At 34.0% G+C, this 12685-nt stretch overlaps 1 protein-coding gene across 6 annotated transcripts in view; it reads right to left on the bottom strand.

The window, feature by feature from the left end:
* Positions 1-1779: 1779 nt before the first annotated feature.
* Positions 1780-12685, bottom strand: part of USP15 (ubiquitin specific peptidase 15) — a 62838-nt gene continuing 51932 nt past the window's right edge. For 5 of the 6 annotated variants that reach the window (XM_027656309.1, XM_027656302.1, XM_027656299.1 and 2 more), the window contains 13 exons: positions 12286-12444; positions 11417-11641; positions 9806-9889; positions 9621-9715; positions 9226-9414; positions 8247-8362; positions 7844-8119; positions 7466-7536; positions 6985-7100; positions 5001-5150; positions 4504-4607; positions 3841-3929; positions 1780-3539 (listed from right to left, as the gene is read on the bottom strand). In XM_027656309.1, the coding sequence (XP_027512110.1) occupies positions 3354-3539; positions 3841-3929; positions 4504-4607; positions 5001-5150; positions 6985-7100; positions 7466-7536; positions 7844-8119; positions 8247-8362; positions 9226-9414; positions 9621-9715; positions 9806-9889; positions 11417-11641; positions 12286-12444 (1860 nt within the window). In that variant the 3' untranslated portion in view covers positions 1780-3353. Of the gene's footprint in view, positions 3540-3840; positions 3930-4503; positions 4608-5000; positions 5151-6984; positions 7117-7465; positions 7537-7843; positions 8120-8246; positions 8363-9225; positions 9415-9620; positions 9716-9805; positions 9890-11416; positions 11642-12285; positions 12445-12685 lie in introns of those variants that run through there. The other variant, XR_003529836.1, reaches the window with a different exon arrangement.

Raw genomic sequence — 12685 nt, forward strand, 5'->3', positions numbered from 1 at the left:
ATTCTGACTTCCTTCTTAAGATTTTAAATTACTTAAAAAAATACACTGCACTCCATAACACAGGGCTAACTTCCTAGGAAACCTAGAAGGGGTTGTGGGTCTCCCATTAGCAACTAGTGGTAGTTGCAGTATCTGACAGGGGAACATCTTAGAGCTTTTCTCATCCTGTCAGCTCAACCGTTAAGCTGCAAACTTCACCTCAGTGTGCCAGGAATTTAGGTGGGTGATGGAAGAGATCAGGGAACTGATCCACACTGAAGCATTCAGAACATTGTCTGAAGCCAACTAGAACAACAGGTTCTGGGCACTCTCTTCACCTTCCCTCCCAGTGTGGCTTTAAATGACATATTGCTGTCACAAAATCCATGGAGTAACTGACAATTGCAAGCTGTCTTCTGCCTCCTACTCTGTTTTGTTTCAGTGACTGTCATATTAACAAGGTTAAGTGAATCTTATAATTCTAGAGTTTATGTTGATACTCATTTATAGCAAGGTTTTTGATGAAAAAAGAAAGCTGACTGTAGATTTTTATCTGACATGATTCATAGGGAGATGTTAAGATCCTCTTCTCTATATAAATGTCTAGTTGAGTGACAATAACTTTTGATAAACACTGTAAATAATAATATACTTTCTGTAGTGTTAAGCATGTCCACACTGGATGAGTTATCATATCTTATGTATGAATATGTAAGTTTTATGAAACTCACAACTTGACTGAATTCCCAGAAACCTTTGACACACCCATAGAAATGTTACTGTTTTCTCTCTCTCTTTAGGAAGCTGATTACAGAAACTCTGTATGTGTAATCTTGGAAGCCAAATTAACAATAACAAAGAATTATGTAATTTTTTTCTAACTAAATCCTACTTTGATCAATAGCCTTTTAAATTCTAGTTGGATGATCCAACTATTAGAAGGTAAGTACATTCCTTCAAATGTAAGATTCTACGTATGTATATGTATTTGCATTTTCAAAGGGAGATTGAAGTGCGTTAGGAGACCTGAGTTATCAGATATTAAAGCTCCTATCTACCAACTCCAAAGTACTTCTGTAAATCAAACTAGATCCGTTGCTCCTCTATGATTTTTCCCATCAAGTTCTAGGCTAACATGATATGGAAAAACAAATGGGAGTATGAATGAAGGGGGCCTCTTTGTATGTGTTATTCAAAGAGTAGATCACTTCTCTAGAATTCCTTCCTCTACTCCACATATAACCCTCATTTAATTCATAAATATTGAGGTCATAGCTTTGTACTAGGTTACTGTATTCCATACCTAACTACAAGGTTTTAAGCCAAAAGCTTGTATCATCCCCCCTATATTGGTTTATCTAACCTTAAATATATTCCCTCATTTCACGAACCATCTCACAATTAGTATCTTTCCATTTGATTATTGTTACAGTATTACTTTTAATAAAAATAAAATATTTATGACAATACACTGTTTTTGCAGCCTTTTAAATACTTTTGGAGCCAATGATAGGACAAGCCCCCTTTTTTATATACTGTTGTCTGGAAATATTATTAATCTTATTCTGTGTTAGTTGTTACATAGCCATTTTGTAACTGAGAATGTAAGTCCTAGACAAAGATTATCCAGACACAGTGTGGGAAAAGAGCGTGTAACAAAATGGAACACTAAATAAGGCCTTGAATAGCTTTATTGAAATCTGTATAAATAAACATGCGCATTTCAAATGTAAACCCAAGTGAACTCAAGTGCAGACAAAATTTTAACCTCTGTCATGCAGGAGGTTAGTTTACATTTAAAAAAAAAACAAACCTCAAAGCAGCTTTAAAATACCAGGATGAAACACCAGTTTTAATATCAAGGTATAAAGCAAAGCCATGTCCAACATATCTCATTTATATCCTGGTCAAATGCAATTTTTTAAACTTTTTAATGCTAACATAAATAAATAATTTACCAAAATGTGCACTCACAGAGTGAACTTTTATTTACAATACACAATTTATAACCTATTGTATTTGATTAGTTCAAGTGAAGAACATCATACTTTTTGCTTTTTTCTTTTTTTAAATTGTTTAAACAGTGGGACACAAAGCAATTCTCCAGGTAGTAGATATGTGACGTGTGCCCCCACACTTAAGAGCCCCTCTCAAAGGCAGTATTGTATACAAATCAACAATACATTCTTCCAACTAGATCAATGGGAAAGCAGCAAATCAAAAAATGTTTCAAACTGTCACACTTATTTTGGCATCCTGGACCCCTGAACATAGTTAACTGAAATCCAATTCGGAGTTTGTATGCCTTATATACTGTACAGGTTCTGACTTGAACATGCAAATGCCAATTCTCTTATGAGTCACCTTTTCAGATATGCTGTAAGGCCATGGTGAATTCCATCAGGAACACACAAAATTAACAGGTCTACCTTTAAAGTGATTTTGTTAATTAACAATTTAAAGGCAGGTTATACTGAAAAAATTCTCATCTAAGCCTGATACACAGTCATTACTATGGATACAGAATACTATTAACTTTGACCTTAATACAGAGTAGTTTGCAAGCTGTCAAACTACAAAAACTGGGGAAAGAGAACTTACAGCACAATTTTAAATTTTGGACTGATACCAGATTAAAATTAAGCATATCTTATAAGCAAGATAACAGGAATTATGTCTGCAGAGTAGATTCCAACAAGCAACAATGAATACTTACATTTACTTGAAAACCTTTTTGTTAATGCAGCATGAAATCCAGAACCTGTTCCACAGCAGCAGTAAGATGAACATAATATTCTGGATGTTCCACTATAACACAAAAGGTTAAAACACCTTTTTCAAGCTACTTCTTCTATTGTGACCGAATTAAGAAAAAAATAGGGAGAAACAAAAATTTTTTGTTTCAAAAAAACTACTACTGTAGTTATTTATGACATTTTTACTTGTAGTCTGTGTGGCAGCTAAGGAACATTTATACAGTCATCCAGAAACTAGACTTGGCAGTAGTATTCTTGCAATACTTATAAAATAAATGTCAGAAGTCCACAGATTTAATATTTTAGTTATTAACTCACATCCAAAGAAAAGAAAACATAATTCATCAGAACAGCAGCAGAAACTTAAAAGGGGTTTATTTGTGATTTCCTATATATACCTTGTGAATACGAGACTGTAAATGCATTAGAGACAATTTCTGTTTAAGTTTTTATTATTTCACTTCAAGTACTGCACATGTTAAAATGTAATAAAGATTTACATTCTGTTATCTGAAACTCCCCATCTCAGATTTTAATTCTTAATTTGGTGGGCATTTTCACTCTTTCAATCTGTATCCCCAGTAAGAGAGTCTCTTTTATGGCTTCTAGTTCTTCCCATTAGTTAGTGTGCATACAATTTTCATTTTCTATATCATTATCATTTTCATTGCTGTCTTCATCACTTTCTAGAGGGATGCCTGTGGCAGCTGAAGCACCTTGTTTAGTTTCCCGGTCAAGTGGGAAAAAGCCAGTTCCACTGATTGTGTCCTGTCTCTGGTAGAAGAGCACATATGCTGCTTTGGACTGTAAAAGAGAAAAGCGTAATATGTTCATGAGACTCCAAACAAAACATTTACAACCCGAGGTACAATTTTTTTTTCTTTGTTTTCAAGTATACAGCGTAAAATTACAAAGAAATCTAGACCTTTCATTTAAGTTATTTTTGCATGTTGGAGCAAACCATTTTTGGTTTGTACTGTCCTTTGAGAGAACACAAACTACTATCTACAAATTTAACGCAAGTTTCACGGTTTACTCTTCATTTTTCTTCCCTCAAGCAGAAGATATCAACAGTCCCAATTTTAGAAACACAAAAGGTACTTACCACTATTTGGTCCTCACATGCAGGGGACACACTACTGTCATCAAAGTAGTACCATTTTCCATCATCCTTATTTTTTGCAAAAGCGGTATCTAGGACAAAAAAATACAGTGTCTTAGGACTCTGCATCTTCATAGATGTAATACAATCAGTTGGTAGACTCTGTTACTGTGAAATACTTTACATTTAACTAACTTAAACCTATAATCACTATTAGACTCACCTTTCACACTTTTTTTTAAGCAAAGAGAGCTTAACCACTAACATTACCCTTCTAAAGACAATGTATACTGAGACAGGATAGCCAAATAAAATCCCTCAGTCATTTTTTCTCTTTACTTTCAAGGACTTGCACAATGAACAAAAATATAGACAAGCAAGGCAAAATCAGTTGTAAGAGTACAGTAGCTCTTGTGGAGCTCTTATGTTTTCTCTTTTCGCAGCGTGCACAGCTAGAAGTATAAAAGAACCTACAATTTTTCTTGAAAGCTCATTGCATATATATTTTTGTGTCAGAGTACCTGTGAAAGCATTTCAAGGCAATGAAAAAAAATTGTCCCTAAATCATTAAAAAGCACCACTGATTCAAAGTGATCAGTACTTAAATCAAAATCAACACAGAAAGAAAGGTGACATGTAGAATGATGATACTTGAAATCAACTTACAATGTCCTCCTCCCATTCCTCCATAGTGGTTGGAGACAGCAATCAAGTTGTAGCGGCACGGCCCTGCATTAGGATTAATAAGGAACTCTGACATGTCCAAGTCACTGTTAAGAAACAAAACAAAACAAAACAAAACAAACACAAAAAAAACAAACCAAAATTCAGTCATGTTACTACTTTTAACCATTTTACATTTTGGTGGTCTTCAAGCTCTTTACCTTATATTCCCTACAAAAAACCACATACACCAGACTATTCTGACAGTGCATCTCTTTCACTCTGTGAGAAGTGGAAGGGGAACCAGTAATCTTCCACATTTATCTACTATTATTATTTTTCCAAGTTCATATTCTTAACCTACAAGCATTTTGTTATCAGTGTGTACTGGATACACACATAGAAACTGAAAACACACCCATTTTACATAATTGCTGTATTAAACACGTGCCCTAGTCAAGCTTTTACACCTCTAGCATCAAAATGTTTAGGTTTCTTACTTTATTGGAAAGTCAACCAATGTATCCAACTTGTCCCTCATATATCTGCTGTAGGAAAAGCGCTTTAGATGAACTACCAGTACAGGGGGCAGTGACCACAAGTCTAACTTCTTAGTAGCTTGCTGATGTTCTTTACAGTTTGGACAATACCTAAAAGAAAAAAAAAATCAATTTTAAATAACTGTAATCCATATGTATTTAAAAATACAGTACTACAGAGAAAGTCAGTAACACGGGAGGAACTGAATGAGCAAAACTCAACTACACACTTTTTTTTTTTGTTACTAATGCTATTGATTCTTTTCCAGTTTAAAATGTGCAAGTGTGATCACAGTGAAGCTCAACAGCATTTTAAACTCAAAAGTAGCACTCCCCCAATACTGAATTCTCATCTTCTATAGGATTCCCTATATGTGGCTTTCTTGTATTTTATAAAAAAAAAAAAAGATGAAGGGTTTTGAAACTGACTATAAGAAAAGCCAAAAATAACAGATAACTGTGACTTTTTCAAGTTTCAATTTCCAAATTCATCTGTCTCCGACCCCATCTCGCCTACACCTAAAACCAGATAACACTGACTACTAAAAAAACTTCCCTTCATAGTAGCCAAGTACTAAACAGGCTGTGACTTATAAACTTCTGTTCCCTACAATATGTACTTGAATCTTTCAGGAACTAAGGCTCAGGGAGGAAGATAAGTAAGAAAAATGAATGGAAGCAACTCTTCCGTGAAGTGGTCTATGCATATTCTACACCTTGGTATCTAACAAGTAAAAATCTAGGGAAGGGAAAGAAAAAGAGATGAGCCCTAATTAAAAAGACTGCACAAATGTCTTTAAATAGCAACATCAGATAAAGACAAGAAATTAGGAGAACTGTAAGGGCAGGCTGTAATTGAAAATCTGTTTTCCCAGCTGGCCTAGAATATCTAGAATACAAATAGTGCTGGACTAGGGATGAGGAGCTCTTGAAGATTAGACGTGTGAAGACCTAACAAATGAAGAAAAATGTGATTGATGACCTTTGGTGAAATGTATCTAGTAGCAGCTGCTTGACTTCTGCAGTAGTTTTATTTTGTAGTTTAAATAATCTGCTTAAAATGTGCTGCAAAAATGGAAGTGCTTCACCATACCTGAGTTATATGGTATCTCAAATAGTCTATTCAGTGTTGTATAATCCAGCAAACCCAATAAAAAAATGAGATTTTCTAAGTTAGCCCCCTACACTGCACAAATATAGGAGGATCTCTGGTGACAATGTTTGAAGGTCTCCAAAACTTTTAGGTATCTACAAGAGAAAAATTGGCAGACACTCTTTTCAAACTTAATTCTGAGCTCAAAGTTGATGAAGAATTTATCTGCTAGAAAATTCCTGGAGAAAAAGGATCTTACAGGAACATACTATAATTGTGAATATTCAGATATGATTCAAAATTATAATTTGAAAGAACCATGAATCAAAATCAATTTTTGTCTGCCCAAACCGAATAGTTAGGACAATAATTTGAGTGGTTGTAATGACTACAGACATCCCCCATCCCACAAACCTACCATTTAAGCACATCCCTATTTCAGAGATCAATGCAAGGCTAGTTATGTATTTGTATAAAAGACGAATAGTAGGCAACAACCTCTCTCATCTCAAAAAGGAATATTTGTTTAAACCACTGCACTGAATTTGTCATAATATTATCCATTCACTGTCCATCATAGTTCACAGACTAGAATATCTTTTTATCACCCCTTCCTCCTAATTTCCAATGCATTAACTGTTTCCCTTACAAACATAATCTTCTGCACATGGTAAAAATTTAAGTAATGGATCAAAGTAGAAAACATTTTGAGAATCTTCAATTATGATTGAAATAACAAGATTTAAAATACCATTAAGGAATCAGTTAGGTATCTCAATGTTCACGTGTGGTTTTGATTACACTTTGAGAGATGTACCATAGAACTAACAATTTTTCATTTTTTGCGCTTACCATGGATCTTCAGCACCTAGTTTTTCCTTTGTTGTGAACAGCTCAATGCAATCTTTTAATTTCACAAAAGGCTTTTTGGGAGGTTTATATTCCACACTTTCATGTTTTTCAAAATCCTAAAGAGAAGTATTTCTTGAGTTAAGAGAACAAATGAAACAAAACTCATTTTAGTGATGTCGTCTTACTAAACAGTAACTACAAAGCTCCTATATATGGAAAAACTGATTAGAAACCATTCAAGCAAAAAGTTTTCATAGCTTCAGATTTACTTCCAAGTTTGTAAGCCTCAGATTTGCTAATTACTTGGATGTGTATATGAAGTTTATTTATGACAACATATTTACTAAGAGTAACATGAAAAAAAGATATGTTAGCTTCTTCTTGTGAAGACTTACAATGTCTCATGTCACATTAATTAAACTGTATTTTTTACATTTAAGTTTTATCTGTGCTGGAAAGGGGAGCAACATAAACAGCTTACCTCTGCTGCACTATCATCAAAATATCTCTTCTTCAACTCAGGATCCCAATCCAAAGCAAGGAAAGATCTTTCTAAGATTAAAAAAAATATTTTCTCTTAATATTATTTCTTGCTTTACATGAAACTGGATTAACTTTGGGCAAACATTCTTCAAAACGAATGAAACAATGCTATCATGAATTTAAGATGAAAAATTGAAGCACACAAAAATTCTGCACTTCTAAGAGTCAATCTCAATAACAAATCAATTATTCATACAGAATTCATAACTGAAAAGAAAGAGATATCAAATATCACACAGAGAAAATGAAACACAGAAATGGAGTCAGAAAAGAGTATCAGAATCAAATGTTGCCCAACCCGTTCCCCATGACTTACCATCAAGCCTAGGTTGCCTATCATCAAATCTAATATGCCTGGTATCATCTTTGATGTAGTTTATGTCAGTATTGCCTAAATTATTGAACTGGAATGTAAACAATCGCTTTTTGTGTCCCGTGAGTGGTTGACCTTTGCAAGTATCCTCAGTACATAATCCATTTTCAGAGTCATTGTCACCTCCAACGGAATCTTCTGACTGGCTGTTTTCATTCTCTGAAGGAAGTTCCTGATCCTGGCTGGATTCATCATCTTGCTCATCTGTTTCCATTTCACCTGAAGCAATCAGAAGAATAAAAAGCAAGAAATGAGGCAGAATGACAATAATTGAAAGACGTTAGAGTTAACTTCTGTTTCAAATTGAACCCAAAACACTAAGCAGGTTTAGATATTCCAGTCTTACTTGGAGATCCTTCTTCATGTATTCCATTTGGGCCATTACCATTGATACCATGGTCCTTACAACAATGCAGAGATCCTTCAGTATCTTCACTTTCAGTACATGTTTTTACATATCGGCTAAATATAACAAGTGAAACAAACAGTTAGAAGCAATGGATTTTTAAATATTGACTTTGTTCAAACCAAGTCATTAAATTGTTAAAGCAAATTCTTTCTAATGTACTGCATTTCTGCACTTCTTTCTGATTTACTCAGAATTAACAGTTTTATTGCCAAACATGTCTACTGTTACAGGCATATTTGAAAACCTGCTCCTATATGATCTTACATTTTTGGCAGCTACTTATTTTAAACAACTTGATTCTTGGGATCAGTCTCTCTTTGTCCAGAAGTAATTTCTTTAACTGTTCATTAGCCGTATTTTTTTACACAAAAAAATTTATAAAGATTCAATTACAGAGAAAGTTACATCAACAGAAAATGAAGCGTAAATTTAAACTGGAATTTACATGATTCTAATTTCTTCCACATAATGACACTAATTCCAGTCTAGTTTCAGAAAGTGTCTACCATGTACTTTTACAACATAAATTAGTATATAAACTTGTACAGTAGATACAGGAGGTATGACCATAACAGAATAACTGGAAAACACTTCCATTTTACCAATTCCTAATGAACAGCTGAGTATACAACAGAATTATTTATCTTAAACTGACAATACAGATGAACTCTCTATTGTCATCTCAAATATTTTTGGATGAGGTCATGCTAACAAGAAATCAAATTAAAATCCATACCAGTTCATATCTTGAGGGGCTAAAATTTTAGATTTAATAAATTTAACAGAACGCAAATAAAAGACAAAGTACTCAGATCTAATCAGTTTGTTAGAAATGCATGTAAAAATAAGTGTCTACTGATTCCAATGATTAGCATTACTCTTAATAAATGTATTTTTCGTTAAACAATAACCTTACCACATTCTTAGAAGCAGCAGGTTATAGAGTTTATCTTCAGTATTGTTTCTAGGCACTGCTATGAGAAAAGGTTGACCAAACAGTAAAGAACCACTATGGCTATAGCTAGTGTGCCTGCACTTTTCCCTTAAACAAACAGGAATTATAACTTGTTCCGTATCTTCGGTTCTATTGATAGCAATTTCAAATCTAAAAGAAAAACAATCAGAAATACAAAGAACAATGGTCATGTAAAAGGGTGCAAAGGGGGAAAATAAAAAAATAATACCCCCTCCCAGTTTCATCTTTACCTGATGTCTAGGTTTTAATCCTTCGCAGATAACTAAACAAACTGCAAGGAGACGTAAAGCATGAATGTCTTACACATAAATGTATTTACGTACTTATGTACTTACACATAAATGTCATCACGTTCCATAATACTACTTAGATTTTCATCCATGCCAAATATCCTGTGGAACCTGTGATTGTATATATCAGTAACAATCATCTAAAAAGAAAACGGAGTATACATCATTAAATCAGGTTAATGTGCATTAAAATGTTCATTGTTGCGCTTCATATAAGAGATCACTCCTACCTTATCTGCAGCAACACCAGACAAAGCCGACAATGCTGTGCAAAGATCCAATATATTTCCAATTTTGGGAACAACTACTTTGTACTAAAAAGTAAAATATAATTTTAATTTTTTAAGAGAACAAATATACATGAGGAACAAACCTAAACAACTTATCACAAGTTCAGCATATTTCACATACTTCTTTCATATTCTTGAACTTACGGTGTGAAGGATGTAAATGAACTAAATCGAATTCCAAAAGCTGCTGAAAATGTAGCAGCTACCTGCACAACTTTACTCTCCAAACATAAACACTCTGAATACTCCATTTATTAGTTTGTATGATGCTGATTTGAATGTTATTTTATTTTCTCCCTAAGAAGACTAACGGCACCAATTAGTCAGATTTGTATTTCAACAGCACCTACTTATTTCACCATTTAAGTAATACGCATGCCATTGACTACATTATTAAATTTGGAATACAACACAAGTTGTTTATAAAGTATGACTGGGGAAAAAAAAAAGCAATGGCAGGCAATGAATTCTAATTTCACACGGAGAAAGAGAACCTGATGATTAACAGTCTGAATTCCACACAGGACTCTTATCTGTTATTTGCATAGTAAAGACAGGATTAATTAGAAATAAGATATTATAACTTTATAATTAATTGCCAACTATAGCATGTGTTTGTTATGTCCTTAAGTTTTACAGTTATTTAGACTCAAAAAAACTGTACTGAACTTGTACCCTTCCCAAACTCTATTACTCCTGCATAACCCTCTCAGGTCATATAAGTCATCTTCAACTACTGTGTGTGTCCCCTGTGCAAACATGTTTTCACAATTAATTAAATTTCTAGCAGACTTATCTGCCATTAGTTAATGACTTCCCTAATTCACACTGCCTTTGAGAACACTCCCTTTCCCCCCTACTTTCCTTCTCATGGTACTTTCATTTCAAGTGTTAAGCCTTTTTGGAATCTACCTAACTGCCTGTGTCTTATTTATTTCACCCAACCTCACTTATGCCATAAGGTACAGCTAGAACCATTTAATCACGACTTGGTTATGATAACCTTATCTACATTTTTTCATGCCATTATAAGGTGTATAATACTATAATTCCTAAAAAGTGGCAGAAGAGGTACTCTTCACAAAGAAATCTCATCTGAAGTTTTTTCTTTTGACAATCAGGTGAGAGCATAGAAGAATTCAGGACTACCTAAATATGAATATACACTTCTTATGAATATTTGGCTTTGGTGATTAAGGAACCAAGAAATTAAGACTGGATTAAGTGTATAAATACTTTTTATAACCATACAAATTCACTAGAGCAACACTCAAATAAAAAATTATGTCAGCATACATTTTAAAGATTAAGAAGCCTTATTATCATAACCACAATGAAATTACCAATTCTTCCTTGAAACTGATAGAAATATAAGAAGGTGTGTATAGTTTACCTCAGGTTTCCTAAGTGGAACTTCAGAATTCATACCAGAAACCAAAACTTTTTGGATTTGCTTGTTGTACTTATAAATTTACATCATGTAAAGGAACTCGTGGTTCACTGCTAATGTCACATGAATCAGGGTGTTACTATATGAATTAAGCCACTTACCTGCATAGGCTTTGCCAGTGGATCCATTCTAACTAAATAAACTTCCAAAGTGCGTTCTTTTTTCATGGGTAATGGAAGTGTCAAGTAACAAAACGGATCAAAGGTTACAGATATCTTAGCACATTCAGGACAAACTAGGGTGGATTTAAAAAGGCCATGGAATATATCTACAATGATGGAATCATTTCTCTTTAAATGGTTTTCCCAGGCTTCTTCAGCAACCACCTGTAAGTAAAGCATGATCTGGGTTACGACAAAGTAGTAGTGAGAATTATCAGTAAAAGTACTTGATAGACAACTTTCAGTAACCACCTAAACATAGAAATCTCACTCCCAATGACCTTGTAAGGTATGTTACTACTATCAGGATCACAGGTTAAAAGAGGTATGCTTTTCCTATGACAGAGATTCTGTCAGTGGTATTACATAGCCTGAGAGAGACTTCCAAATGACTTGGGGAAAGACAAAAGCAAATAAAACTAAAAATTCCACATGAATTAACTAATAACGAAAGAACAGTTTCCCTAAAGTAAGAGTACTGGAGAGAGACAAAATTCTGCATAGATATAAGAATAAAAGAACAACAGAATGAAAATTGTTTTTCTAACTGAACTTAGCACTGAATTGAAAAACAAGTCTGAATGAAGTCTTAAAAAAGCCACACCATCCTCCCATCCCCCCAGTTATCTTACAAATAAACAGAAATTTACACATGTTCTCGAAAAAACTCCCTATTTTATGGTTCTTATTTTCTGAAATCTCTCCCAGAAAAACACCCCATATGATCAGTGTCCCAACCTTTCAGTGCACAATCATGTAGAACATACAGCCTTGACTAAAATTAAGATGATCAACACCAAACACCCTACCTTGTCTGGTCTCCCATCTGCATCCTTTAACTGAATGTAAGGCTTTTTCCTAATTCTGTTCAAATCCTCATGTAATCCATCCAAGAGAAAAGCCAGTAGCTCTTGACAATCTTGTTGCTGATAACCAGAGAACTGTGGTGCAAATCTTCCCACTTGTGTCTAAAAATTAAATACAAATACTTCCAGTACCCTTGTTGTTAGAAAAAACAGATACTTCTGAAATGCTACAGCAGCATGGTGAAAAGGTAAAACTTAAAACAGAGAAGCTTTTCAATGGAGACAGAAGTCAAAACCAATTCTGAAAGACCAAAGCACAAGGGCAGGTGACATTTATTTAAATATACATCCAAGTGTTTTAACAGTTAAATGAATGGACTGCAAACTGATAAATATTACTTCA

The sequence above is a fragment of the Corapipo altera genome, unplaced genomic scaffold (assembly GCF_003945725.1).
Source record: "Corapipo altera isolate COAL_440 unplaced genomic scaffold, ASM394572v1 1, whole genome shotgun sequence".
NCBI lineage: Eukaryota > Metazoa > Chordata > Aves > Passeriformes > Pipridae > Corapipo > Corapipo altera.